Here is a 27,812-nt window from a genome sequence, read left to right as displayed (position 1 = left end):
GGCAATGGGGTGGTGCAGTGGGGTGCCCAGCTAAGGGGTGTCACAGTAGGATCCCCAGCAGCGGGTGGCAATGGGGTCCCTGCCCGGGGTTGGGGTGTCAGGGGGGGTCCCTGCCCGGACCTGGGGTGCCAGTGGGGTGTGAGGGGGGTCCCTGATGGGGGCTGGGGGTGTCGGGGGGGTGCGGTGGGGCTCCCTGCCCGGGGCGGGGGGTGCCGGGAGAGTCCCTGCCCGGGGCTGGGGGCGCCGGGGGGGTGCCAGGGGCTCCTTACCCGGGGCCGGGGGGGCCGAGGCGGGCGGGGGGGCCGAGCAGCGCGGGTACCGCCCCGCGGCCCGCCCCGTCCCGCCCCGCCGGTCACGTAGCTCTGCGGCACCGCAGCGCATTTACCGCGGGGCCGGAGCGCGCAGCCCGCAGTCCGCGCCCGCCGCCGCCGCCGCCGCCGCTGCCCTGCACGGTAAGGGGGAGGCGCGCGGCGGCGGGGGCGGCCGGGGGGAGCGGGGCGCGCGGGCGGCGGCAGCCGGCGGCCCCGACGGGGGGGCTCCCTGCGCCGCCGGGGCGGCCGCGCTGGGGGGCGGCGGGGCAGGCGCAGCCCCGGGGACCGGGAGGGAGCTGGGGACGCGCTGCTGCGCCCCGTGCCCGGGCAGGGTCCCGTCCGCGCCCCCCGCCACCGGCGGCATCGCCACCCCCGGGGGCATCGCCACTCCCGGGGCACGGCTGTCTGCAGGGCATCCCGTCCCCGGGGCATCCCGTCTGCGGAGCGTCCCGTTCCTGGGGCACCACCTCCAGGGGGTCACCTTCCCCGGGGCATCGCCGTTCCCGGGGCGTCACCATCCCCCACGTATCTCCGTCCCCCCATGTATCACCGTCCCCGGGGTGTCACCTCGCCCAGGGCATCCCCATCCTCCGCCTATCCCCATCCCCGGGTATCGCCATCCGCCGGGTATCGCGTCCCCCCCGTCCCACTCTCCGCGGGGCATCGCCGTCCCCGGGGCGGCCCGTTTCCCTCCGGAGCGGGGCCGTCTCAAGATGGCTGGGCTGGGGGCGGGCGAGCAGGCAGCAAAATGGCTGGGAGCTCCCCGGCCTCCTCCACGAGGCCCTGCCCGTGCCCGAGCGGCGGTGGCGGTGGCGGTGGCGGTGGCGGTGGCGGCGGGGCGCACGGACGGGCGCCGCTTACATAACGCAGCCCTGCCCGGGGCCGGCCAGGCCGCACGCCGGAGCCTGGGCCGCGGCGAGGGTGCCCGGTCCCCACGGCCTGCCGGGACGCGGGCGCGTGGCGGGGAGCGGGGCTCGCTCGCCGCCACCACCGCCGCCACCAACCGCGCGTGACTCAACACCGTCTCGGCGCAGGCCCCACCATGACGCACCAGTACCCCGCGCTGACGGCCGAGCAGAAGAAGGAGCTGTCGGACATCGCCCTGCGCATCGTGGCCCCGGGCAAGGGCATCCTGGCCGCCGATGAGTCCGTAGGTCAGTTTGCGGTGCTCCAGCCGGTGCTATTCCCCCCACCCCCCTTCTTTTCCCTCCAATCGCCCCCCACGTGCCTGCCCGGCCGGGGGGCTCACGGGGGTGCCGCTGCCGCAGGGAGCATGGCCAAGCGCCTCAACCAGATCGGGGTGGAGAACACGGAGGAGAACCGCCGGCTGTACCGCCAGGTCCTCTTCAGCGCTGACAGCCGGGTGAAGAAGTGCATCGGCGGCGTCATCTTCTTCCACGAGACCATGTACCAGAAGGCCGACGACGGGACCCCCTTCGTCCAGATGATCAAGGACAAGGGCATCGTCGTGGGCATTAAGGTGGGTGGAGGGACCGCGGTGTGCTGGCTGTTTGTGGCTGGCTGCGGGGTGGTGGGGACGCTGCGGCGGGGGGCTCGGTGGGGGCTCAGCACCACCTTCCCCTTCCCTTTGCAGGTGGACAAGGGTGTCGTGCCCCTGGCCGGGACAGACGGTGAAACCACGACTCAGGGTATGCAGCACAGGAGGGTTGGGGTGCCAGGTCTGGGGGTGCCGAGTTTGGAGGTGCCGGGTCTGGGGGTGCTGGGTCTGGGGGTGCCGAGTTTGGAGATGCCGGGTCTGGGGGTGCTGGGTCTGGTGGTGCTGGGTTTGGAGGTGCTGGGTTTGGGGGTGCCAGGTTTGGGGGTGGCAGGTCTGGGAGTGCCGAGTTTGGAGGTGCCAGGTCTGGAGGTGCAGGGTCAGGGGGTGCTGGGTTTCTGGGTTTGGGGGTGCCGGGTTTGGGGTTCCCCACTGACGGGCCACCTCACAGGTCTGGACGGGCTGTCCGAGCGCTGTGCCCAGTACAAGAAGGATGGCGCTGACTTTGCCAAGTGGCGCTGCGTGCTGAAAATCAGCGACAACACCCCCTCCGCCCTCGCCATCATGGAGAACGCCAACGTGCTGGCCCGCTATGCCAGCATCTGCCAGCAGGTACGCGCCCAGGCTGGTGTCCGTCTGTCCAGGGGGCCGGGCCGGGACCCACAAGGATGGGTATCGCCGCATGGGGATAGGCATCACCTCGTGAAGATGGGCTTCACCCCATGAGGACAGGCATTGCCCTGCGAGGCTGGGTATCTACCCATGGGATTGGGCATCACCCGTGGGGTTGGGCATTGCCCCATGGGACTGGGCATTGCCCCCCGGGGCTGGGCATCACCCCGCTGGGCCCTGCGACCAGGGCGATGCCCAGGACCCTCCCCATGATGGTGTTGCCTGGTGCCTTGCAGAATGGCATCGTGCCCATCGTGGAGCCGGAGATCCTGCCGGACGGTGACCACGACCTCAAGCGGTGCCAGTATGTGACGGAGAAGGTGAGCGGAGCGGCGCGGCGTGGCAGGCTCCGGGGTGGGCGCCGGACCGTGCCGCACCACGCCAGGGGCCTCCCCGCCGCCCGTGTCCCCCCAGGTGCTGGCGGCCGTGTACAAGGCGCTGAGTGACCACCACGTCTACCTGGAGGGGACCCTGCTGAAGCCCAACATGGTGACCCCCGGGCACTCCTGCCCCACCAAGTACTGCCCCGAGGAGATTGCCATGGCCACTGTCACCGCCCTGCGCCGCACTGTCCCCCCTGCTGTCCCAGGTACCGGGATGTGGCAGGGACGGGGGGCGATGGACTGCAGCCCTGTTTTGGGAGGCTCCAGCACGGCCCCCCACTGCTGAAACCCCGCTCTCCGCAGGCGTCACCTTCCTCTCCGGAGGCCAGAGCGAGGAGGAGGCCTCCATCAACCTCAACGCCATCAACACGTGCCCGCTGCCCCGGCCCTGGGCCCTCACCTTCTCCTACGGGCGGGCGCTGCAGGCCTCGGCGCTCAGCGCCTGGCGCGGGCAGCGGGACAACGCCAGCGCCGCCACCGAGGAGTTCGTCAAGCGCGCGGAGGTAACGGGGTGGCCCTGCAGCCGCCGGCTCGGGGACGGGTCCCCGTGAGAGGGGGGACGCTCAGGGCTGTGTCCCCATGGGGTGATGGGGAACACCGAGGTCCACGTCCTGTGGGGTGATGGGGGGCACCAAAGGCTGTGTCCCCATGGGGTGATGGGGGACACTGAGGGCCATGTCCTGTGGGGTGATGGAGGACAGAAAGGGTTGTGTCCCCATGGGATGGAGGACCCTGATGGCCATGTCCCACAGGGTGATGGGGACACTGAGGGCTGTGTCCCCATGGGATGGAGGACACTGAGGGCCACGTCCCATGGGGTGCTGGGGGACACCGAAGGCCATGTCCAGCGGGGTGATGGGGGACACTGAGGGCTGTGCCCCATGGGATGGGGGACACCAAGGCCTGGGTCCCTGCAGAACAGGGTATTCCGAGGGCCGTGTCCCCATGGGCTGGGGGATGCTGAGGCCGTGTCCCCCAGAGCGATGGGGGACAGCGGGGGGGCTGCGTCCCCATGGGATGGGGACCCCAAGGGCCGTGCCCTGCAGCGGACCGGGGGCCACTGACGGGTTTCTCTCCCGCAGGTGAACGGGCTGGCGGCGCTGGGCAAGTACGAGGGCAGCGGGGACGAGTCGGGCGCCGCCGGACAGTCCCTCTATGTGGCCAACCACGCGTACTGAGCGTCGGCTCGGGGCCCCCGGCCCGCCCCAGCCCCCGCCCTGGCCCCCCGTCCTCGCCACCGCTCACACCCCGCTTCCACCCCTAGCCGCTACCGGGAGCCGCCACGCGGGGAGGGGAAGGGGAGCGCGCCCCGCGGGCCGGCCCCACGCCGCCGTGTCCGCGGATGACAGAGGGTGCCGCCCGGACGCCCCTTTGGTGGGGGGCTCCAGCGAGGCGGGGGGGCGGGAGGCCCGGCCGCGTGGGGGGCAGGAGGGGAGGCCTGGGGGTGCCCCTGCCCTGCCGTAGCTTCGCAGTCCCGGTGGATGCCGCTCCCCCCTCCGGGGTCGCCGCGGCCCGGGGAGCCCCCACCGCCTGTGTCGTGTTCTGCGTGTGCACCCCGTGTACCAAATAGCCTAACAACGAATAAACGGTAGAGACAGCGCTGCGTGTCCGCTTCCTCCGTCGCCGTGGGGGACCCCAGGAATGCGCGCTCCCCTCCCCGGGCTGCTCCAGTCCTCAGGGGACCACCATGCTGCCTGCAGCTCAGCCCCACCACGTGTCATGCTCACCCGTGCAATGAGTTGTGCCTGGCCTCAGCCCACCCACACCCATTACAGGGGTCTAGGGCTGGCCGAGTTCCTCCTAAAGGCCATGGGGTGGGCAAGGAGCCTCCCAGGCCAGTCCCTGTCCCTCCTCTCGTTCCCTCTCCCCCTCGCACCGCGGTGCTCGGTGCTCGGTGCTCGGCGCTGCACAGGCGCCCCCTGCGCCCCCTGCCGCCCGCGCGGGCGCGCCTCCGTCATGCCTGTCCCTCCGAGGCACCCGTAGGGGCGGCGCGGCCAAAGCCCGCCCCCTCGAGACAGGTAGAGAGCGCTGACTGGCGCTACTGGCCGCCCATCTACGCAGCCGCGCACCAGCCTCTGCGCCCATTGGCTGCTCTGGAGACAGGGCGCTCTGAAAGGCTGAGCTATGTGTAAGCCCCGCCCCTCACGAGCCCGGCCAGGAAGTGAGAATGGCGGCGGCGGCGGGAGCAGCGGCTGCGGATGAAGCAGGTACCGAGGGGGGCCCGGGCGTCCGGCCGCTGTCCGGCTGCGGCCGTTCCCCCTTCCCCCCGGGAACCGTCCGTCCGCGGCCGTTGCCGTTGCCCGGTGCTGAAGCGTGTCCCCGCAGAGAAGGCGCGGGGCCGGCGGGCCGCCCTGTCCTTCGCGGCCATCGCCGTGGTGCTGGGGCTGCCGCTGTGGTGGAGGACGACGGAGACGTACCGCGCCGCGCTGCCCTACGCCGACATCGCCGCGCTGGGCGAGCTGTCGGTGAGCGCCGGGGGCCTAGGGGGAGGGGGGAGCGGGGCGCCGCGGGCGGCGGCCGGTCCCGTTAACGCGCTGTGCTCAGTTCCAGCTGGCTGCGCCCGTCGCCGTGGTCTTCGCCCCCGGGTCGCTGCCCGGAGACCTGCCGAGGCCGCTGCCCTTCAGGGAGACGCAGGAGGAGGAGACGCTCTTGAACCGTAAGAGCTTCCTCTGCCCGCCCCCGCTCTGCTGGCTCCCTCCTGGGCGGCCTCGTCCCCCCCGCGGTGCCCCGCGGCTCCTGCTCTTCCCCCGGGAGGCCGGAGCCTGCTTGTCCAGCCCAGGGCTCCCTGGACCTGTCCTGCCTGCCAGCCCGGACCAGCACCTTGCTGGTTGCAGCCGTCTGAGGCTTAGAGCTGGCGCCTAAGGAGCCTTGCGGCACGTGTCCCTCAGAGGCTGTGCCTCGTCCCTTCTAGCACCCCGCTTTCGCGAATGGCCTGGTGGCTGGGAGCCAGGCGCTGGGACTAGCAGCGTCACTCAGGCTTTCTCCCCTGGCAGCGAGAACCAGCATCATGTCCCGCTATGAGATGGTCTATCGGAGCACCACGGCTCAGGAGGAGGCAGCCCTGGATGCAGTTACTGTGCAAGGTATCAGGACGAGGTGTCTGCTGCTCCCGTTGCCTAAACCCAGCTGGGTGGGTGCAGGCTCTTCTTTCTGAGCCTGGCTGAGCAGGGGACTTGCCTTTGCTGCCCCTTGAGGTGGGGTGAGGGTTGGAGCAAGATTCCCAGCCCTGCTAATGCCTCCATCTTCCCCAGAGGCTGATGCTACTCTGCACCCGCTGCAGGATGCCTCACTGGGCTCTCTGACCGTATATGTGATCCCTGAAACCTCCTCGCTCCTCCCTCAGGTAAAGCATTGGCCATAGGGTGACAGGGCACCTTTCAGTGCCAGCCTCTGTGCTCTAGCTGCCCCCGTGAGATACGGTGGTTCATGCTGCAGCTCTGGAGCAAGTGGATGAATCCCAGATGGGTTGGCATGGATGGCTGCCCAGGAGAAAGTCCCAGGTCCTTCATGGTTGGTGTGATACTGGGGTGTGGCCTGGGGCTCTGAGATGTAGAAGGTTTTGCTAGAAACCCTCAGAGGTTGCAAGGAGAAAGAGGGACTGTTGGGTCTGCGTCCCGTGGTTGGGGAGGGATGTGGCACTTCATCTCTTGCAGGCACCCTGGCCTGGCTGGCTGAGGGGAGAGATCTGTCCCTGGCTTGTTGCAGGTGGCCCCGGGCTGTTCTCCGGTGTGCTGGCAGGGCAAGGAGCCAGGCCTCCTCCCGGCCCTCACCGCTGCCCTTTCCCCAGGGCATCAGCGTGTACGTGGGGAAGCACCGCAGCGCCCTGGTGAGGGCCGGGGAGGGCCTGGCTGCCCTCCGCGCCCGCCTCCAGCAGGTCACGCAGGTCATGTCCTTCACAACCAGCTCCATCACCGCTGCCCTCTCGGACCGCGTGCCCGCCAGCCAGCTCGGCCCTGACGCCCGTCGGCACTTCAAGTCTAGCCTTGGTACGGGCGCGCAGCACGTGCACCCAAGCCCCATTCCCTGTCCCGGGGTAAGGCCAGCTGGCTTGGGGAGGGGGACACCATCCCTGCCCTGCTGGTAGCATCTGAGCGTCTTCTGCGCTAGCAGACCTGTGGGGTCCTCCCTTTGCCCTTGCCTGTGGCTCTGGGCCAGGATCTGTGCTGTGATCAGGGCATGTTGGGGCACCAGAGTGTGGCCCTGTGTCAGGGAGGGCCAAGGAGAAGGGGGCTGAGCCCTGTCGGCTCTCAGGAGCTCTGCGGTGGTGGCGTGCCTGGCCTTAGAGTCACCAGGTGGGTCTCTGTGTCAGTGTCTCACAGGCTCTCGGTGCTTGGCAGGGTACGAGATCACCTTCAGCCTGCTGAACCCTGACCCCAAGTCCCACGCTGTGCACTGGGACATCGAGGGTGCCGTGAGCCACTATGTGCAGCCCTTCCTGGACAAACTGAGCTTCATGGCCAACTTCTCTGTTGACTCTCAGGTGAGGGCTGGGAGATGCAACGGGGAGGGCCCAGCCTTGGTCGCGTCGGATGTCCTGAGCTGCACCACCAGTAACATCTCTGTTGCATCCCTGCAGATCCTGTACTACGCTGTCCTCGGGGTGACGCCACGCTTTGACAAGGAGTCCTCCAGCTTCCTCCTGAGCGCACACAGCCTCCCGCACGTCATCAACCCTGTGGAGGCCAGGCTGGGTGAGCGCTGCACTCCCGACCTGGCTCTCACGGGGTCAGGGTCTGCTGAGGAAGGGACAGCTTTGCTTACGGCCTGTGCCCTTCCCTCCCAGCAGCCCCCTGCCCCGTCAGCCCCAGACAGGAGCAAAGGTGTCTGAGACTGCCGGGCTGGGAGCTCCGCTTGGGGCTTGCTGTTTAAGGTGCTGCTGTGAGGAGCAGCACTGGGCTCTGCCCTGGTACTGAGCATGGGTGGTCTGCTCTCCCCCTCCCCACGGGCCAGGGGAAGGCTTTGACTGTGACTCTCACTGCAGGCTCCAGCGCTGCTTCCCTCTACCCCGTGCTGAACTTCCTGCTGTACGTGCCAGAGCGCTCCCACTCCCCCCTCTACATCCAGGACAAGGATGGAGCCCTGGTGGGCACCAACGCCTTCCACAGCCCCCGCTGGGGCGGCATCATGGTACGGTGTAGTGGGGTGCTGGCAGCCCTCTGACGAGGTGGCTGCTGCCCCTCCGTGCCTGTGGCAAGTGCTGGTAGCGCTGCCAGCCCCGTGGCTCTGGTTGTGCCTGGCTGATGCGCTCTCTTGCAGGTGTACAACGTGGAAGGCCCTGCTCCTCCCCAGGCCTCGCTCCCGCTGCGCGTGGATGTGGACATGGTGCGAGTGATGGAGGTTTTCCTGGCCCAGCTCCGGTGAGGACATGCTGTTGCCTCCCCAGGCCTATCTGTGCTCTCCTCCCAGAGCATGTGTGAATCGGTGCAGATTGGAGCAGGCTGTGCCTGTGCTGGAGCCCAGCAGCTCACTTGGCCCTCTGGGGGCTGAGGGTGGCTTTTCCTGGCTTCTGAGGTGCTGACCATCAGCCAGCACCACTCCTTGGGCAGGGATGCCAGCACATCTGCTGTCTCCTGGTGTGGGAAGCTCATCTTGTCCTGCCCCATGTGTAGGAGGCCATCAGTTCTAGGCTGAGTCCTGCCAGGACTGAGTGCACTGGAGAAGGGGAAGAGTGGGGGAGCATGTGCAGGACCGTGGGCCTGTGACACAGGCTGGGACCTTCCCCTCTGCTCCCAGGTTACTGTTTGGGGTATCTCGGGAGGTGCTGCCCCCAGAGTTTCTGCTGGAGAGCCCAGGGAATGAGGGACTGGCTGACTGGGAGCTGGACCGCCTGCTCTGGGCTCGCACTGTAGAGAATGTTGCCACAGTGTCCACCACCTTGACCTCGCTGGCCCAGCTGCTGGACAAAATTGGGAACATTGTCATCAAAGATGATGTTGCCTCTGAGGTAAGTTTTTGGGCAGCCTGAGCCAGGGCATGGATGGGGGGCAGGAGTTGCTGTCCTCATGCTGAGCACCAGCTGCTGTTGCTGGGATGCTGCCCAGGCCTGTCCGCAAGCGAGGACCTCCAGGCTTGTTTCTCTGGGGCCTAGCGGCTCCCCGGTGGCCCTGACCTGGGAGGACCAGCTGTGCTGTTCCCATACAGGTGTACCGAGCGGTGGCCGCAGTGCAAAGCGCCATGGCAGAGCTGGCCACGGGCCGCCTCCACTCAGCCTTCCAGGCCAGCAAGGAAGCTGTCACCTCCTCAGAGCGGGCTTTCTTCGACCCGTCCCTCCTCCATCTCCTCTACTTCCCCGATGATCAGAAATTTGCCATCTACATCCCACTCTTCCTGCCTATGGCTGTACCCATCCTCCTGTCCCTGGCCAAGATCTTCCGGGAGGCCAAGCAGCGCAAGAAGGAGCCCACCAAGACAGACTGAGCCCCATCCCCACAGTGCCCTACTTTGGGGCTGGGACTGCCCCAGCCATGTGGAGCATGTTGTCATGGGCCCATGGTGCAGCCGTGTGTGGCAGAACTGTGTCAGAGTCAGGTGCTGGCCTGGCAGCTCAGCTCAGCTGTGCTGTGGCTGAGACACAGGAGGAGAGGCTGCTTTGAGGGGTGGGAGATGCTTTTGGGGTCCTGCACCCTCCAACAGGGCCTGCTGCTTGCAGCCCAGGCTGAGATGGAAGGGGAGGGGAAGGGGCTCCCTGCATGCGCCCCCAGCCCTGTGCTGCCTTTGCAGCAAGCTGCTGCCCAATAAAGAGGAACCGGGGCTGGGCTGGGCCTGGTGTGGGGCTGTACAAACCTCCTCTCCTGCCTCCAGGCAGCTCAGTGCCCTTGTGTGACCATTGCACTGATGTTCTTCCCCCCCCCCCCCCCCCCGACTCTGGGGGGAGAGGTCCTTAGTTATGGGTATTTAGCCCAAGACATGGGGTGATGGTTATGGGGTTTGGCTCCTGCATTATGGGTATTTAGCCCAAAGCTCTTGGGGGATGGTTCTTGCTGGGTGGGCTCTGGCTCCTGTGTTGTGGGTATTTGGCCTCAGCCTTGGGGGGAGTGGGGGGGTTAGTTATGGGGTCTGCCTCCTGTGTTTGGAGTATTTGGCCCAAAGCACCTGGGGGGGGTGGTTATGGGGTTCCTTCCCCTGCCCCTATACTCTCGGGGGCTCCGTGTGCTCAGCTTGAGCCTCTTGGGGGCTGTTAGGGGATCCGGTTATGGGAGTTTGGCCAGAAGCTCCCGGGCGCAGCGATCCCTCTACGGGGCCGGGTGCTGTGCTGGGGCCGTTTTGCCCGGCGGGGGGGGGGGGGAGGGGTTGTGGGGGCAGTTTCGGGGCCGGACCTCCCCGGTCGGGGTGTTTCCCTGGAGCCTCCCGGGGGCGCTTAGGGGGGGGCCCGGGCCGCGTTGCGGGTGGGGGTCCGCGGCGGCCCCCCGCGCCGGGCGCTGCTGCCGGAGCCGGGCGGCGGGGGCGGGCCGGGGCGGGGCGGCGCGGCGAGGCCCCTCCCGGTGCGGCGGGCGCCGGGCGCCGGCGGCGATGCGCAGCCGGGCCGCGCCGCTCACACCGGCGGCGGCGGCGGCGGCGGGGCCATGAAGGTGAAGAAGAGCGGCGGGGCGGCGGCGGCCCGCGCCGAGGAGGAGCTGGGCCGCAAGACGCTCATCGGGCCCGACGACGTGCTGGCGCTGCAGCGGGTCACCAGCGGTGCGTGCCCGGGCCGGGCCTGCTCCCGGGGGGGGAAGGGGGGGCGGGATGCCCGGGCCGGGGCCGCGTCTCCGCCGCCCCGAGGAGATCCCGGTCCCCCCCCCCGGGGGCGCAGGGGCTGGGGACCGTCCCCCCGGGGATGCACGAGCCGGGGATGTGGCACCCCGGCGGCTTGGGGCGCTCTCCCCGAGATGCAGCGCTAGGGACCCCCCGCGGGTGCATGAGCCGCGGTGTCGGGACTGCAGGCGCAGCCCCCCCCCCGGGATGCTCGGGCTGCGGGCCAGGCCCCCCCCCCCGGGGTCCCGGGTCGGACGGGAGATGCTCCCCGGTGCCCTTCTCGGCGCCCCGTCCTGCACCGCTTTGTGCTGGGCCGAGCCGACCCCCGGCCTGTGCCCGCCGCGGGGGCCTGGCTGGCTCCGTGGCCCCAGCACAGGGGGCTTCGCCGCAGACCCCTCCCGGAGCCCCCCCAAATCCCCCGCAGTGCCACGGGCCGCGGGAGCACCCTGGGGCCGGCGGGGGCTCGCGGGGCCGGGGGGTCTGTTGTGCTTGACCGCCAGCTCGGCCGGGACCAGGCGGGCGCTGGCACGGCCGTGTCCGCGCTCCGGGCGTCGAAACTGCAGCGTGCCGGGCTGCGGGCGCCGTCCGGCTCGGGAGAAGGTGCGTGCGCGGGGCCGGCCCGGCCCGGCCGCAGCGGTGCCCAGAAGCGGCCTGCTCCCCGCCGGGCAGCCGCTGCCCCCCGAAAGGCCCTTCCGCACGTCCCGGGGCCTCCGTGCCGCCAGCGGGTCGGGCGGGAGGGGAAGGGGCTGTCCGGCCGGAGCGCCGTGCAGCGTGGCGGCGGAGCAGGTTTCGGCTCGCCGGCCCGGCCGCGCTCGGGGAGGAAGGATGCGGGAAGCCGCGCTGGCTGCAAGCAGCCGCCCGCGTTGGCGAGCGGCGCGGAGGGACGGGGGGCAGGAAAGCCCCGCGGGGCCTCGGTGCTGCCCCTTGGGAGCCGGTTGTGGAGGCTCCTCCGGAGAGGGGCGGCCAATGCCGACTGGGCCGGGCAGGGTCCTTGGGCCCCTGTTCCCGGCTGCAGCGCTGCTGGGCCGCGGGGGGTGACTCGCTGCCCAGGACCGTGAATCCTGCTCTTCCCTGCCTGGAGCGGGAACAGCTGGGCAGCAGACGCCGGAGCGCACTGCCCGCATCCTTGGAGGCGCTAGATGCTGAATCCAAGCGATGGCCACGTGAAACGCTTCACGTGCTCGCTTCCCGGTGGCCTGCGTGTCCCTGCCTTTGGCAGCGCTGCCTGGCGAGGCTGCGGGTGCACGTCCCCCCCTTGCGCTCGGGCTAGCACGGGTGGTGCGAGGCAGCCGCCGGCCCCGCTGTTGCTCGTGCGGTGCGCGGCGTTCGCAGGGCGCGGGGAAGGCTGCGCTGCTCACCCCGGCTCTGGGACCAAGCTGGCGGTTACCTGCCCCACCTCACCGCGGGGCAGCACGGGACGAAGCACAGGGAAGGTAGAAAGGGAACATTTTCAGATGTTTTGCCCCCTTCCTCCGCGAGACTCGCTGGTGCGAGCGTAACGCAGGGGGTACTGCTGGGTGCTGCCGGGCGAGGACCAGCCACCGCGAAGTGAGCCCTGGCTAAACTCTTCCCAGGGAAAGAGCTTGTCGCTCCTGCAGGGCACGTGGGAGCCATCGGAAGCTCTCCATGCCTGAAATCCTCCGTGTGCCTTCGGACCAGTCTGTGGATGAGCCAACCCGCTCACACTGGGCCTAGTGTCTTTCATTGCCCAGCGATGCTTTGCAGCACCCCTTCTCAAGCCCGGTTTCCCACTTGGTGGCTTAAACGCAGAGAGCAAGGCACAAGAATGTTTTTCTGTTCCTTACCACATAACGTTTATTCGGGGCATTCTGCGGCCTTTAATTATTTGCACGGGCTGCAGCAAGCTTGTAAAAATAGATTGCCAAAAATATCGATGTGAAATCATCACAGTCTTCTGCTCCGGACGGAGGGAGCTGTGGGGAGGGGAAGGATCTCAGGCTGTGGGAGAGAAGCTTGTGGCTACCCCAGCCCTGTCTTCTCCCTGGGACATGCTGGGGGGGGAGGGGGGGCAGCAGACACGTCACTTTGGTGCCATCTCATAGTCCAAAAGCGCGAGCATGAGCAGGAGAGTGGCCAAGTTTGTACTCTTTCCTCTAGCCTGTTGTTAAGGGTCTCTTGAAATCCTCCTGCCTGCTCCTTTAGCTCTTTATCCCTGTCTGGCTCTGCTGGGCAAACTCTCCCTGTTTTATCTAGGGATAGTGGCTACCCAAAAACATGTGGGACCGGTCTGGGGGAGCTGCCTGCCCTCTCCAGGCATCCAGCCTGGTGCAACTCCAAGGGAGAGGAGGGATCGTGCAGCAGGCAGTGGTGAGACTCTTTGCCTTCGAGGAGAGCCTCATCCCAGCCCTTCGCGCTCCCCTCCCTCTCGTCCGCTTTAGCTTTTGGCTTAAGCCTGATGTAACCCCAGCTTTTATCCCCTTCCCGTCCCTGGTGTGGTGGCTCAGACTTGGTGCCAGCAACTGGGATGATATCCAGGGTGTGGGTCGTACCTGGCTGGGCCTGGGAAGGAGGCTATGGGCTAGGGGATGTGGGAAGTTCTTCCCAGGCCGGGGGAGAGCTCAGCACATGGTCTCTCCAGTCTGTCTTTCAACATCAAGAGAATAAGCAAAGGTAGCAAGGAGTGTGCGGCATCCTGGCCTTGGTTATTTATGGCTTTTAAAGGGTGTTAACAGTGGTGACTAGTTTTGAGACGTGTTAAGAAGACCGTAAGAGGATGGAGAGGTGAAGGGTTAGGATTTCTCTTTCTCTCTTTTTTTTTCTCTCCCTTCTTAAAACTAGTTGTATTCCGTTTCTTAGTAAACCTCAGTGCCTGTGCCACCAAATCATTCAGACTGATGGCCTTGGTCACTCAAATTTTGTTCACCCTGGTTTCAATGCCCAACAGATGACCCAAAGGTGTGGTGCTGCAGCCGGTTCGAAGTCGGAGCGGGAGTTGGCCGTGGAGCGAGAGCCACGGTGGAAATGTCCCAGCGCCCTGGACACCCCTCCCAGCTCCAGACAGGGCCTAATCCATGGTTATCCATGCTGGGCTGGCACAGTGAGGACTACAGGATGCGTCTCCAGGAAGTGTTTTGCTGAGCATGAGTTAGTGGGTGCATTTCGGGAAGGGCACGTGCAGCCCCTAGGAGGGTCGAGGTGCTTCTCGAGGGTGAAATTTGCTCTGTGCCCTCGGAGATCACAGGTAGGAGCCACCGGTGCACGCTTGGCTCTGCCGTCGTACCCCTCGGCCCCGGTTCGCCATTTGGGGCGCCAGGCACCCTGCTGGTGCTCCCATGCCGACCCCGTGCAGGGTGAGGGTGCCGGTAGCGCTCTGCAGTTTGGTCTCGCATCACTTCTCCGAGACGGTGAAGATTTCCCGAGTGCCTGGAGCAGCCAGGTCAGGTAACCCCAAATCGCAAGCAATGGCAGATGGCACAGGCGCCCTCCTTTGAGGCTCTAACACTGCTTTTTGAGATAAATCCCTTGAAGCAGGTAGGTCCCAGCTTGGATGTGGCCGCAGGGTGCTGCGCTGGCACCCGGGAAGCCCCTTCCAGACCTGCACGTGCTTGGCGCCGGTCTCGCTGCCGGGGGCCTGCGCCTGCCCTGCCTCGCGCGGGGCTCCCCAGCGCTGGGGCGTCTGCCCGCCCGCGGCCCCCGAAGGCTGCGTCTCCGGGCACCGCGCTGCTGCTGTCGCGATGCCGCCTGCGGCTGGGAGAGCGCAGACGGACTTGGTCAGCCGTTCCCTGGCATTCGGATCTCGGGAGAGCCCTTGCTGGAAACGCAGCTGGGGGATCACGCTATGCTCACCGTGCTGGGGATCCTGCCGCATGACCAAGTGTTAAATATCTCGGGCTGGCCAGCTGGAAAAGCGGGAGGTGCTTGGTGGCCACAGCCCTCACTGCTAGCCCGGAGAAACCGCTTCTGTAACCTGAGCGTGCAGGAAGCCAGAAAAACCAGCTGGGCTCTGCTCTTAATGTGTTCCTAATAAGCTTAAAGGGGGAGTTGTGCAAACTGTCCTGCATATGGTGTGTCCTTTCAATGTTAAATTCTCCCCCAGCTCCGTGGCTGCTACCGTTTCCAGGGTGCAGCCGGGTGGATCTGGGTGCTGCCCCGGAATAGCTGGGCCCTTCGGCTGGGCTGGCTCCGGTGCTACTGCAGCGGGATTAGGCGCAAGGCAAATGCAACGTTTTCTTTGCAATTAGCAGGATTTGTTACTTGCTCACACAACCGTGGTTACCAAAAGAGAAAAACCTTACAACGTGATTAACTTGGGATTAGCAAAGGAGCAGGGCAGAACTCAGTTCAAATTGCAATTAATTACTGAGGCAGCCAGAGCATCAGGGAGCCCATCTGCAATTACTGGGACCTTGGTGGCTGCGGATGCCCTGTCCTGCCTCGTGGAGCTAGCCAAGGAGCCGCACTGTCCCCCGTGTCTTTTGCCACGCTTAATCTTGCAGCTTTGCTGGGTGACGCTGTGCTAATAGGTGCCCCATTGGCTGCAGGACAAGGTTAATTCAAAGAGAGCTTTTATTTCTTCCCCCCATCTTTGGGGTTAGGGCTGCTGGTGGTCAGTAGGAAGACGGTATTGCAGCCCCTGGGGGGACTGTCCCCATTTACCGGTGCGGGATGGCACCAGCCTTCGAGCAGCTACGTAACAGGAGACAAGCTTCAGCCTCAGCGATTGCCCTGCTTAGCACAGCTCCAGGCCCCTGCACCGCTGGTCTGTAATACTGCTTTCCTTAGAGTAGAGCTTATTTTATTTTAGGAAACCAAAGGGTTAAATAATTGATTGCATACATGACAACAATTACCAAATGCAACCTGAAGATAAGAGATGCGCACTTAATCATTTCTGAAGCTAACCTCTTGCCCGAGCTGTCGTTTCGGATTTCTCAGACTTCTCGGCAGCGTTAGCTAAGGGCTAACCTGGCCAGGTCTGCCGCAGCGGGCTGCTCGGGGCAGACCCTTCGTGGGTGACTTTCTACCAATTTTGCTGCAGTGCTAACAGGAAGCTCATGTGTGCAAATCAATCTTCAAAGCCGCTTGTGGACCTTGGCTTTTCCTTCTTTCCCCAATTAACTTGGTGAAATGTATTGTATTAGGAGCCCTGATTAGCTGTGGGTGTTTGTGAGACGGTTAATGAGTCACTGTTCTGAGCTGGCTGGGGCTGTGATGTGTGAAATATATTGAAGTGCTGATTTCTAATAGCAGAGCGGCATCCGAGAGCTGCGTCGAGCTGCTAGCACCGGCCCTCCTTTCCTAGGCAACACAACATATGTTACGAACCTTTTCAAGGCTCTGGGATAACTCGCAACGTAAGTGTTGTGTAGATGGAGGCTTTTTTAGTAGTGTCGCGCTTAAATAGGGACTGTTAGTTTTCCAAGGAGAGCACACACGGCATATGTGCAATACGGGGTACGGAGCTGGCAGCCGAGCGGGTTTCTCCTCCTGCTGGTTTTAAAGGTTTGGGCCGTCCCGGGTGGAAATGGGAAAGGTAATGGGAAAGCCGGGGCGTGAGCTGGAGGCGTCGGGGGGCTTTGGGCAGGGATGCTTGCTTTGCGTTAGCCCCGTGCACGAGGCTGAAGCCAGCTGATTTCGTTAATATTCCCCTGTGGTTTCAGACTTGGGGGGCCGCGTGGCCGGGCAGCGCGGGGGCCCCCAGCCACGTGCTCCCCAAGGATCCTGCCCTGCTCCTCTGCCATCCCGGGGCTTGAGCTGCCCAGGCAGAGGGCAGGGCAGACGGTCCGGCTTTTTCTTTAATTGGGCACCGGTTGCATCGGCGCCGCTTGGCGCTGGCCCTGCCGTGCCCGCGAGGTCCTGTGCTCTGCCCTGCGTCACCGCGCTGCCTCTCCGCGGCGTTGGTGCTATTTTTGCTCGCTTCCTCCTGAGACTCTTCAATCTGATAATCTCCTAATCTCCGGCTTCTAGGAATTCATCTTCAGTTGGCTTTGCTTTATACCTGGCTTACGTCTTGGGAGCAGCTTTCAAAATAGCTGCTGACCTTGTTGGCTAATGCATGTTAAGAGATAGGCCTGCGTGGCAAGAGGAGCCTTCTCTTTCCCTAAATTTCTGTTGCTGCCAGTGCTGGGGAGGGACGTTCCTATCACAAGTAGCTGCTGTTGCATCTGCTTCTTGCGCAGCATCCTCCTGGTTTAGAGCCATTTTCACCATCGGATTCTGAGTTCTTCCTCATCCAGGCTCTGCTTTCTTCTCTGGGCCATTAAAGGCTTAAAATAGGAGCTGCCCAATCCGAGCTTGGAAGCTTTAATGAGCACCCCAGAAATAGCTGATGTTGTGAGAGAGAGGGCACGTGCTTTCCCCGGGTTGCAGAGAAGGAGAGGAAATCTTGGCAGGAGCACGACGAGGAGGGCTAACCTCCGTCCCCCAGGAACGCCTCCTCTTATCAAACGTGCCCGGTGGCGTTGATGCAAAGGGAATCTGCAAATGCAGTATTGACATTTAGCTTTCCTTGACTGGGCTCAGACACCTAATCTCATCCGTTGGATAACCGAAGTAATGGGGAGAGGGCAGGAGGAGAAAGTGCCTTCGTTAGCTTTCCGCTGCGGGGATGCGCGTCGGCTGATCCCTCGCCTTTTGTGCCCCTTTGCAACGCCAGCTTGCTGGAGCGTGTGGCTCGAAACACGTGCTACAGTTTAGTGTTTGCTTGTTTGCTTGTTTTTTTAAGCACTTTTTCATACAAAGGGAGAATTCATGACAAAATCTGTTATTTCTGACTCAGGAAGTCCATCGCCTCTGCTGCTTCTCGAGACCACTGCAGCAGCTAGTGGTGCTTCCAGGCTCTTCACAAGCATGGTGGCTCTTAAGAGAGGAAAATCTTAGTCTCGTAGTGGGGACTTGCTAGCGATGACGTGCCCATCCCTTGGCAGATGGGTTGTCTCCGTCAGCCGTGAATCAGGTGAGTACTGAGGGCTCGCCCAGGGACATACGAGGATTGTTCGGTTCCTGAGTGGGAAATAACACAACCTGCTTTGGGGAGGTGGAAGAAATCAGAAGATGTTCTGTCCTGGGAGACCAAACCTGCCTTCGCTGTGATGATCCACTTCACTCGGTGGGGGCTGGCGCAGTCTCACGGAAGGAGAGCTGGATGCTGCCTCCACTCCCCAAATTGCGGCGATGCTGAATTAGTATAATGAAAGCGGATGATGCAGTTAAGTGCGTCACGGAAGTGTGGGCAACAGCGGCCTGCAGTAATTTAAAAATAAGTATGTGTGAGATGAAACTAGCCAATCTGAGAGCGCTCAGCTCGGCAGAAGCCTGTGCCGATTCCAAGCGGGATGATGCTCCCCGGCAGCGACGGTCGCCCTGGGACCGGTGTGCCATTGCCGAAAAGACCTTCCGGTGTAGCCACAGGCTCCTCTTGTGTGCAGGAAACAACCGCACGTGGTTACTTTAGTTGATTTTTTTGTTCTTTTGAACAGGAATTGCAGCAGGCAAATTTTTAATACCGACTGAGAGGGGTACGCGCCTCTCATTTTCCTGCTGGGAGACCGGGCACTGCCGCAGAAGGACAAACTTGATTGCAGTATTTTCCCTCTGGCTGTGAACTTTCCCCGAAGCCATCCAGTAGGATACTGTCATGGCGATAAAAATATAGGTTTCGAATACTGTCAGTGCAGAAAAAGCTGGAAAAAATAACATGAGGGGCCCCAATGTTGGTGAGCGGGAGCCTGGTGGGGATTCTGCCTCGGGTTCGCTCCTCTTCCGGCGGCTCGGCTTCGCTCTCCTCTCCTCCGGATGAGTCACGGACACCGTTACTGCAGCAACGCTGCTGCCAAGGAGGGGATAAAACTGTTGCCATGGAGCCGGAGGGGAAGGAATTCTGCAGGAGGAAAACACTTAATAATTAACTGGCGGACAAACGCGGCTGGCAGGCTCGCCCGCGTGCTCCGGGGAAGGCGCCCCAGCTCCGAGCGACCGGGCGCCCGCCGCGCTCCGGCCCGGTGCCCTCGCGGAGCAGCGGCGCCGCCGGCCGCCCGGGGCGATGCGCGCCGATACCCGTGCTGTGCCGTGCGCGGCGGCTCGGCGCGGGGCAGCGCGTGGGCTGGCGGACGTGTCGGTGCCTAACGCTCCCGCGACGTCGCCTGCTGCCGGCTCGGAAACACCGGGGCCCGGGGCGAAGCGACGATTTAGATATCCATCCTGTCTCCTTGGGTAGCGTGCTTTAAAACCGAAAAAGAGGGGTTCGCGTTCGGCAGCAGCCGGGAGACAGCGCGCGCGGTGCTGACGGCAGCTTCCCTCCCCGCGCTCCGGCGCCGGGGCCGCTTTCCGTCGTTGCAGATCCCAGCGAGGGCGGCCGCCCGTCTCACGGAGGCCCCGCGCGGCACAGGGGACGCGCTCTCACTGCCTCGGCGTCATCTTTTATTGAGGGTGATAACAACTTCTCTGCCGTTGTGCTAGCCAGTGCCCGCGAAGCATAATCCCAAACCGTAACGCCGGCACCCGGGTTGTTATACTAGTGCTAAAGTACGGCTTGTAATGGGTAGGGATGATCTCCAGCTACGCCCTAACTTATTTTCGTATATTCAATAAATAAGCCTTAGGTGGATGGATACACCTGAATTTTCGAAATAGGAGAGCAGACTGCAATAAATGAATAACTCGGGCTAACAGCAGGAATTAGAAGCCAAGAAAGGCTTAGAATCACAGTTTTGACGTTTTACTTCTACCTTTCTTAAAACTGCTAACCCAAGTCTCTTAAAAAATGCAGCTGCATAGTCATTCAAAAGCTAACCTAGCTTTTATGCATACACATTTAGTTGGATTTGTCCGGATAAAGAAAGTTTTCGGAGCTCTTTCGATCCGCGCCCGTCTGTGGGGCGGAGGGTACGCCGCCGCAGGCACCCCGCTCCCTCCTTCCCGCGGGGGAGTCCCGTATCGCGGCCAGGAAGCTGGCTCACGGGGCAGGGAAGGGCTCCGTTCCCAGGCAGTTTCCTAGCACAGGGAAAGGTTTCAACACCATTTTTGGCGCTGAGGAGCAAGTCCTTGCCCGGGACAAGCGTCGCTGGAGAGCGGAGGCCGTGGAGGAGGGGAGGTGGCGTGGGCAGGAGGACGCTCCTGGCCGAGTGACGCGCGGGCGGCTTAGTGCCCGCAAAGCTGCTTAGCGCTTGCGTTCTGCCCGAGGGCAGTTTTCAACATGGGCAAAGCCTCTTACCCTGCAAAGGTTAGGGTCTGGTGGAGGTCCTGCCTATTCTCAATACCTGGAGGGAAAATGGGTCCGGACGATGCTGGCCTGGGGTTGGGAAAAGGCGATGAGCTCAGGGTGCCCGGGCAGGGAGCGTTTTCCCCTTTCACCTGCCCTTGCAGAGCAGTGTGCAGCACTCAGCAGTGCGACTGTCTTCGTAGACATTCGCTTTGGGTTAAAAACAGGGTACTGGGGGCAATGGGCTCTTCCTGCATCTGGTTGTGACCACCGGAGAGTGGCCAGAAATACCTGGTGTTTCTGAGCAGCCTGCATTTGAATTTGCTTTCCTCTGCAGATTATTTGTGCACTCCAGAGGAAAACGTTTACAAGATAGACTTCACCAGGTTCAAAATCCGGGACATGGAGTCTGGCACGGTGCTGTTTGAAATCACCAAGCCACCGGCTTCAGGTGAGTGCACACACAAAGTACTGCTGTCCTTAACAAATGAATGCTAGTGTGTGCTTCCTTTTTGCCTTTTTCCACTCCTTTTCCTCAACATGTCTCCCCAAAATAGGAGATGCTATCAACTGCAAGAGGGCTAGAGCCCCGGCTGCAGCAGAAATACTGTTCACGTATCCCGTTGTACCAACGCAAGCAGTTAACATTGCTGCTGTGTTCCTACGACTGCCATCTGCGATTGGAAAGGACAGATGGATATTGTAAATAGAAGAAGAAAGGGAGGAGGAAATCGGAGTGTGTTGGTTTCTTGGCTGTTCATCAGCGAGAGTCCCCCCGTACATAGTTTAGCTGTCAAGCTAACATCTTTCTCTCAGGAGTCATGAAAACACGCGTCTCCGAAAGACAGAAACCGTATGTCAGTTGTGCAACGGGGACCAAAGGAGACAAACTAAAAACATGCTTGTTTTTTCGTAATTTGTTGGGCGTTACTTGTAACCATCAAGGTGCTACCTGTTACCAGTGGGTAATAAAAACTCAGTGCAACTGTTCTTTTCTTGATCAAACGCTCTTCCAAATCTTCCCCATCTCCTGGCCTGTGAAAGGAAGTTTTCCGTAGCTTCGAGATAGCAAACAAGAGGTGCTAAGGTGCAACAGCTTGGTCAGAGGCATCCCGCAATCCTGCAGTAGAGGCGGGAACAGTAAGTCACTCTTGAGCACAGGAAGCGGCTCAAAGCAAAGGGCCATCCTGCAAATGCTCAGTCTTTGAGTGACCGGCAGTGGACGCCTGAGCGAGCCCTCATCCTTGCTCAGAATAGTTTCCTGGCCTTCAGTATTTTATAGTTCCAGGAGCTCCTTTGCTGCATGCGATGTCTTCGTGTTTAATAGCCCACAATGGATTTTTATTTCTTGAACCAACGTACCTTTTTAGCACCACAATGGCCTATAGCGAGGAATTTCCCAGCTTACCTGCATGTTGTGGTTGACCCTGCCTGCTTTCGCTTTGGCTCTATCGCCTGCTAGTTTCATTAAGTGTTCCCTAGTTCTCGCGCTAGAAGAGACAGTAAGGAATAAAGGTAAAGCTCCCAATTCTTACTCTCTCTTTCAAAAACCAGATTTCTATCCTCTCTTTTAAAGTCTGGGAGCAAAACCTGAAGGGAACTTTGTAAGGCAGATAACAGGTTGGTTGGTTTGCTCCCTTTTCTTTAAAGGAAGCATGTTTTGAGTAAATTGTCTTGCTGGGAATTTTAAAAGTTTGTTCTCTACCAAGTATTTTTTGCCTTTTTTCCCCTTATACCCTAGTGACTGCGAAATGCTTGTGTGAATCACATTGCGACCAAATGCTATTTTTGTGAATTCAGTTAATAAAGCCATGAAAGAACTGAGCGTAATGAGATCACTGTGCATGGTCCTCCTTAACAGTGAGGAAAATCAGAAATAGAATCTCTAATGGAGAATTCGTAGTATTTTGTGTCTATCTATCTCCTTCATTTTGGTGAGAAACCCTCAAACTTTGATCTCTGAATTTTTTTGCTTATAACATACCTTTTCCTAGTTAAAAATACACAACCGTTTGCTGCTCGCCCAGTTTCTTTACAGAGAGCTCTTTGTTTATTCCGCCGTCTGCCAGAAAGGAGGCCTAGTGCTTTTTTTCCTGGGGAGGCGATTTCCAGCATTGCCAAATCAATAGAAATGTGAGGGTCGGAGTACTTAAAAAGACAGCAAAACTTTGCTGCTGAAGCTGAGCTCAACACTTACTTCTGAGGGACAAACCACTTATTTTCGCAGCTGGATTATTAGAAAATGTTTTCTCCTGCTGCAGTCTGTTTGCAGGGATTTAAGGATGAATTAGCTAACCTTGCCAGTGAGCCGAGGAAGGTGGGAAAGGCCCTTCTGGTGCCGAACGTGCTACGGGTTGTTCACTGTGCCTCGTCCTCGAGCCTCCGAGCGCCGGCTCCACGCAGGGCACGAGGCTGAGGAGGAGACTACCGTTACTCTAGTATTTTCACTGGCTTTCTGTTTCTCAGACGACAGTGACGGAGCTTTCCTTTGCGCTTTTCCAGAACGCGAACACAACGACAAGAAGGACATTGACCCCAATGCCGGACGGTTTGTACGCTACCAGTTTACCCCAGCTTTTCTTAGACTTCGGCAAGTGGGAGCCACGTAAGTAATCGCTCCCATGCTACTTCTTCTCGTACGGAAAACTCCTGAAGTCTTATAAAGCGAAAGTGGCTCTTACTGTTCCTATCAGTTTTGCATCTTTAGTTGGTCTGATAGAGATCTCTTTTTATTATGAGGAGCTCCAAATGTTTTGGCTGGTTGCCTCACGTTCCCCATTCCTTTAGCTTCTTTCTTTACCCTAAGAACAGGCATGGGGTCGAAGAGATTAATGCTAAAAGGAGCAGTATAAGGTGGACAGACTACCCAGATACTCCAGCTCTTTTCTGCAAACGATGGTTTGTTTGACAGAGGCTCTGCCCGTTTTGGAAGATGTTTCTGCAGCCTTCCACATCGCTGTCCCTAAAAGACACTAAGCCAAAGATGAAAGTGAAATAGTGAAGTTGTGTTTGACATTTTATGTATCAGAATGATCTTTGAGGTAGTACCTCATGCAGCCATCAATAAACCACACCAAAATGTGGCACCTGAAGTATTTTTCTGTAAAGCTTTGGACCAAAGACCTTGCTACTGTAATATAAGTGACAGGGTATATTTTTTCTTTAGTATAAGTTAGTAGTCATTTTTTTTCCACAGTTAAATAGTGTGCATGGAAAGATGCAAGTTTTAGCTGGTGTTTTCTCTTCTGCCCTCTTGAAGAGTTGGCTGGTGGGCCCTTCTGCCTTTACTGAAGATTTTAGAAGGATATTGGATCACAGTATGGCAGAGCCTTTGTTATCTTTGTTTTTCTTTGACATTCACTTAAGTTTAAATTAGTAGATCTAATTAAGAGCTTTATGTCCATTGCTATTAGGGCATTAAGACCATAATACTCTAACTGAGCATTGGTTACTGTTCCAGTGCAATTTTTTTTTTCCCCCAGGTATACAGAAATCATTAGTTTGGATTCATGTTAGTCTGCATTTTGATAGCTCCCTTCAGCAGCAAATATTTAGAGCAAAGTTGCACATTACGGCTTCCTGCTAATCTTAAAACAGAATTGCACCATTTAGACTTCATTTTGGAAGAAAGATTAAAGTCATGTATCAGCACCACTTTGGCCACTATTTTATTGAAATGGTAAATACCCAACTTTTGTTTTGTGCCAGACATGGAACAGTCTGGCTTCCTCATAGTGCAGAGCATCATGTGTAGCTAATACCTCTCTCTCTCCAAGAGGTCGTGCCTCTTGGTAAGAGAAACTTGAGTACATCTTGGTTGAACTTGCCCTCTTTTACCATCTACAAAGCAGGAAGAGAAGAGAGGGAGTTTTTCTGTAGATCTGTCTTTTTAATACCAGTCGGAAGAATTAAAATAACTTGAATAACAATGCAGCACAGTTCTAGTGAATGATCTAGTGAAGTGCTTCTCCAGTAAAGTTGGAGGGATTGTTTTTCTTCGCTGAAGATGATTTTAAGCTTGTACAATTGTCTTGCATATCATTTTTATGGAGGAAAAGGTATAAAAAAATAGTATAATGATATGATATGGTATGATATATGATTTATAATGCTATGTTGTGTCCCTGCAGCATACTTTTTAAAAAAGAGAATTTGATTAGTACCATTGATTTAAATATTTTGCCTTTTTTTTTTTAAGAAGAGTTCTTTTCTACCTGACAGCAGTGTCTGAAAATCTTGCTTAATGAGGAAAGCTCATTTCAATCTCATCCTTCCTCTTCAGGGTGGAATTCACAGTAGGGGACAAACCCATTAATAACTTCCGCATGATTGAGAGGCATTACTTCAGGGATCAATTGCTGAAGAGTTTTGATTTTGAATTCGGGTTCTGCATCCCCAGCAGTAAAAATACGTGTGAGCACATCTACGAATTCCCACAGCTCTCGGAGGATCTCAGTAAGCTCTTTTCAGTTATTGGGTTACCAAATAGTGTTGTTAGTCTAAGTTGTTTGGGAGAAGCCCTTTCCAATGAGCTGTCTATAGAAAATGGGTATGGAAAAATACATCCAAGTAGTTTTGCATCTGTGTTTAGTACAGCTTTTGTTTTCTGGTACCATGTATCCTGTCACCACCAGATGGTTGCTTTTTTTATTCATCAAAGAGAAGCTTCAGTGTCATGTAAAAAAAAAAAAAGTGTTATAAAATAACTAAAAAAGCAGGACTGGAAAGATGTTCAATCAAATGGGTAACTTATTATGTTCTGCTTTCATGTTTGATGTGCTACATGGATAGCTTGAGAGGTTTCAGTTTTAGTATGAACATAACTTTTATTTTCTCTCCCCTCTTCCAAGACGTAATGGCATCAGTGCTGCACCTGTGTGCCCTAATATTCTGTATAGCCCTTAATCATGTATGTCAGTACTAATATTACCGTCTGTGTAAAATACAGTGATGCGCTTTGCTTACTTGTTTTGAGCTGGCTATCTTATTACCTTAAAACTAATGCAATATTGCTTTGAGGATAGCTAGAACACTTACAGTTTGTGTGATGCCTTAACATATTTGGATTCTGTTTGAGTTCTTTAAGTGCTACTGAAAAACAAATGGTTTGGGTAGGCTTCTGTTTTGTTTTTGTTTGGTTGTTTTTTTTCACTTTGAGTTTGTTGCTATCTGAGCAATGCTATTAAACATAGCTGAGACCCGGTCTCCAAGAACAGTCAGCACTGAGTGCTGCTAAAATAGGGCTAGTGCTTAACATGACTAATTCGTTTTTTTTTGTCTGCAGTTCGAGAGATGATCCTTCATCCGTATGAGACACAGTCGGACAGTTTCTACTTTGTAGACAACAAGCTGGTGATGCACAACAAGGCAGATTATTCCTACAGTGGAGGACCTTGAGCACAGGATGAACAGCCAGCCTGCGCTGGCCTTCCCTTTCCTATAGAAGTTGTCAGGGATAACAACACCTTCAGTTCAGTTGCCTGCAATGTCAACTGAACAAGGATCCACAAACCAAGGACTCTTTGCCACAGTAGGAGTTTCATGACTAAATTGGCCAGTCTCATCTTTGCTGAGCTTTGAAGCAGACCCAGTTCTTCAGAACTTTAAACAGTTCTACAATGCTAAACGACCTTTGGATAGCATTGCCCTAAGTTCTTTAAGTGTCTGCTTTGGAAATGGCCCTGTGGGACCTGGGGAATTTTGCCCTAACTCTGTGGATTTGTGTTCTTGCCCTCAAGCATCTTTTAGGACATGATGGCTTTCTCAAAGAATGTAATCTGAGAAATCGTGTGAGTGGATGGATGCAGATGCAGAGTTGTGTCTATTTGTTTCTATCTGTGGATGCTTCAAGGGCACGGTCAGTTTAACTTTTACATTCAGTTAAAAATGTTCAGTGTAACACCTTACAAAAGCATAAGTTTCATCCTTAGATTATTTCTCTAAATAGGTATCTCATACTTTTCTCTTTTTTTTTTAATTCCTTCTACATAACATTCTGTTTAATCTTGGAAACAACAGAACTTGCAGTGAAGATGAGTAGTTCAATGACAGACCTGTTTATAGTCGGGTGCTGTCCTTCTGCATTTCAGATGGAGGCAAAATAGCATTGAGGGTCTACAAACCGTCATAAGCATTCTCAATTTGTTCAGGTTTTTGCAAATAGAATGCAGAATAATCAGGAAAAAATGAAGGGTTTTGGGTTAGGCTGACATTATTACATAGTTAACATTCAGCCTATCCATGGTATGGTTTTTTCATGTCTATCTGTTTTTTTTTTTCTCTGCTCAATGTAGGATAAGGGCTTCAGCATTACTTGTTAGAGCAACACTCTCATTTGTGTAAGGCAATCAGTGTGTGGAATTTCCAGTTTCGTGTTTGTATCTAAATTTGAAGAACGTTTTGACAGTGTTTTCCCCTTTGTTAAAAAATATTTTGCATTAGATATTAATACTCCTGAAACAGTGAGTATGATAATGTAAGGCTTGGTTTAAGGCGCAACACAGCTTTATCAAAAGCTCTCTTGTCTCTGTAAGAAGTTTAAGAACCACTTTGCACAAGTTTCTCAGAGTGTGCTTCTTCTTAGAAAGACAGAAGTGCAAAGAAGTAGCAACATCAAAAGAATAAATTAGTGTAGGCAAAACAAAATAAAACAAAAAACTGAGAAGGTTGTGTGCAGTAAAAACTTTCATCTTTTATTTTGCCTAAGTAGCCTGTTGTCATGAAACCCTTACTCTAGAGATCAGTTCGCTGATACTCTGATAATTGGCAGTTGCAGTTTGTAGATATTTCTATAAATACTTGATGTCTCCATGTCTAATTCTGTGAGTTTCAGTGGAACATTATGTGTTAGCCTCAGATAGGTGTGACTGTAGTAATTTTTATAAAATACCATTTCCAGTTGTGATTAACATCTTCCAGTAACAGCCAAAGTCCAACAGGAAAACTACAAATGGTTCCACATGTAGCCTGTCTAAGAATCTATCCAAGAGAGGGAGGTTTTGTGCTATTATTGGGGTTGTGATTACTATTCAATGTGTTACCATTTGTATTTGGCTTGACTTGCTTTACTTCTGAAAGTTGATTCAGTTTTCTAAAGAAAATCCAGTGAGTTTAGGTTACAGCACAGAATTTTTTATTAAGAGTGATAGCTAAGACAGTATGTGGAGTTCACTGATTTTACACAACTGGTATCTCGCAGTAATTATTACCATGATGAGACTTATATTTATCACTGTTTTTTGTCTGTAGTGTATTAAACCTTAAATTTAGCCAATGGTTGACTTACCTGTTTGAGGGTTACAAAGAATTTCCTCGTTATTTTTATAATGCTTTGAGCTACTGATCACAAAGTTTTGTAGCACAATAATTCCTAAAGGTGAAAATAGTCTACAAAAAGTTTACCGCCCCCCCCCCCCATTTTTTACATCAGGGTTATTAAACTATCTTTATATTTTAAGAAATTTTGCAAACTCAAGTATTTGTGAATTTTGTCCAACTCTTGAAGGAGAAAATGTATTGATTGGAAGACAGAAGAGGGTGTGTATATTTATAACTAGCACCCTATACACTTTTCCGTTAGTATCTTTCAAATCTTATCTGTTGTTCATATTAATCACGTCTGTGCATAAGAGTTTTAAGGGACTTCCAGCAATGGTGCTTGCCCAGAATTGCCAGTCATACATTTCAAACAGCTGTATCATCTCAGTATATTTCTGGGAGAGTGGTAATTGAACTTCTATGCAGACTCTTGTCAGTCTTGGGTTATCATATTGAGTATCCTCTCTGTATGTGAATATTGTTTGCTGAACTGAGATAATCATGGTCTGCTCCTTTTTTTATGCTACCTCCTTTTAAGACTTTAGATTTAAAAAAAAAAAAAAAAAAAAGGGTAATGCCATAAGAAATATTACTGTAATCAACCAAAACTTGAAAGGGAGATGTGCCCCTACAAAAACTTAGGAAGAAGAACCTGGAGAAAGTTATCCTGTTCCCAGAAGTGTGATATGTTGCTGAATGGACTTTCTAACACTCTGCATTTTATGGTAGGTTTGAGGTTAAGC

General features: G+C 57.3%; 3 protein-coding genes across 4 annotated transcripts; all 3 read left to right on the top strand.

Annotated features, from left to right (window-relative positions):
* The first annotated feature begins 349 nt into the window (after window positions 1-349).
* On the top strand, window positions 350-4,459 carry ALDOC (aldolase, fructose-bisphosphate C). The gene is made up of 9 exons (XM_067309445.1): window positions 350-452; window positions 1,346-1,465; window positions 1,580-1,791; window positions 1,906-1,960; window positions 2,258-2,418; window positions 2,715-2,798; window positions 2,893-3,067; window positions 3,165-3,364; window positions 3,944-4,459. Exons 2-9 carry the CDS (start codon window positions 1,354-1,356, stop codon window positions 4,037-4,039), a joined length of 1,095 nt encoding a protein of 364 aa, XP_067165546.1. The 5' UTR covers window positions 350-452; window positions 1,346-1,353; the 3' UTR covers window positions 4,040-4,459.
* A 528-nt stretch (window positions 4,460-4,987) lies between these two features.
* On the top strand, window positions 4,988-9,684 carry PIGS (phosphatidylinositol glycan anchor biosynthesis class S). 2 transcript variants are annotated; one of them, XM_067309710.1, is made up of 12 exons: window positions 4,988-5,068; window positions 5,187-5,326; window positions 5,406-5,517; window positions 5,855-5,944; window positions 6,113-6,204; window positions 6,649-6,847; window positions 7,199-7,341; window positions 7,438-7,552; window positions 7,843-7,988; window positions 8,118-8,218; window positions 8,595-8,805; window positions 9,003-9,684. In XM_067309710.1, exons 1-12 carry the CDS (start codon window positions 5,029-5,031, stop codon window positions 9,276-9,278), a joined length of 1,665 nt encoding a protein of 554 aa, XP_067165811.1. In that variant the 5' UTR covers window positions 4,988-5,028; the 3' UTR covers window positions 9,279-9,684. The 2 variants fall into 2 exon arrangements, with proteins under 2 accessions (XP_067165811.1, XP_067165812.1); XM_067309711.1 differs by lacking the exon at window positions 6,649-6,847 and having other exon boundaries at window positions 7,171-7,341.
* Window positions 9,685-10,423: 739 nt separating this feature from the next.
* UNC119 (unc-119 lipid binding chaperone) lies at window positions 10,424-25,159 on the top strand. The gene is made up of 5 exons (XM_067309559.1): window positions 10,424-10,535; window positions 20,090-20,203; window positions 22,255-22,357; window positions 24,035-24,207; window positions 25,037-25,159. Exons 1-5 carry the CDS (start codon window positions 10,424-10,426, stop codon window positions 25,147-25,149), a joined length of 615 nt encoding a protein of 204 aa, XP_067165660.1. The 3' UTR covers window positions 25,150-25,159.
* Window positions 25,160-27,812: the final 2,653 nt, after the last annotated feature.

This window comes from Apteryx mantelli, chromosome 22 (assembly GCF_036417845.1).
Source record: "Apteryx mantelli isolate bAptMan1 chromosome 22, bAptMan1.hap1, whole genome shotgun sequence".
Taxonomy (NCBI): Eukaryota; Metazoa; Chordata; class Aves; order Apterygiformes; family Apterygidae; genus Apteryx; species Apteryx mantelli.
The sequence above is the reverse complement of the archived record's forward strand: the minus strand, read 5'-3'. Positions and strand labels throughout refer to the sequence as shown.

Bases quoted from the DNA above. Each gene is read 5' to 3' on its own strand.
- UNC119 (XM_067309559.1), top strand. From the start codon at position 10,424: ATGAAGGTGAAGAAGAGCGGCGGGGCGGCGGCGGCCCGCGCCGAGGAG. The intron at 10,536-20,089 runs GTGCGTGCCCGG...TTTCCTCTGCAG, and splicing joins GCTGCAGCGGGTCACCAGCG to ATTATTTGTGCACTCCAGAG. The intron at 22,358-24,034 runs GTAAGTAATCGC...CTTCCTCTTCAG, and splicing joins CTTCGGCAAGTGGGAGCCAC to GGTGGAATTCACAGTAGGGG.
- ALDOC (XM_067309445.1), top strand. From the start codon at position 1,354: ATGACGCACCAGTACCCCGCGCTGACGGCCGAGCAGAAGAAGGAGCTG. The intron at 1,466-1,579 runs GTCAGTTTGCGG...CCGCTGCCGCAG, and splicing joins GGCCGCCGATGAGTCCGTAG to GGAGCATGGCCAAGCGCCTC. The intron at 3,365-3,943 runs GTAACGGGGTGG...TCTCTCCCGCAG, and splicing joins AGTTCGTCAAGCGCGCGGAG to GTGAACGGGCTGGCGGCGCT.
- PIGS (XM_067309710.1), top strand. From the start codon at position 5,029: ATGGCGGCGGCGGCGGGAGCAGCGGCTGCGGATGAAGCAG. The intron at 5,069-5,186 runs GTACCGAGGGGG...GTGTCCCCGCAG, and splicing joins AGCGGCTGCGGATGAAGCAG to AGAAGGCGCGGGGCCGGCGG. The intron at 5,518-5,854 runs GTAAGAGCTTCC...CTCCCCTGGCAG, and splicing joins GGAGGAGACGCTCTTGAACC to CGAGAACCAGCATCATGTCC.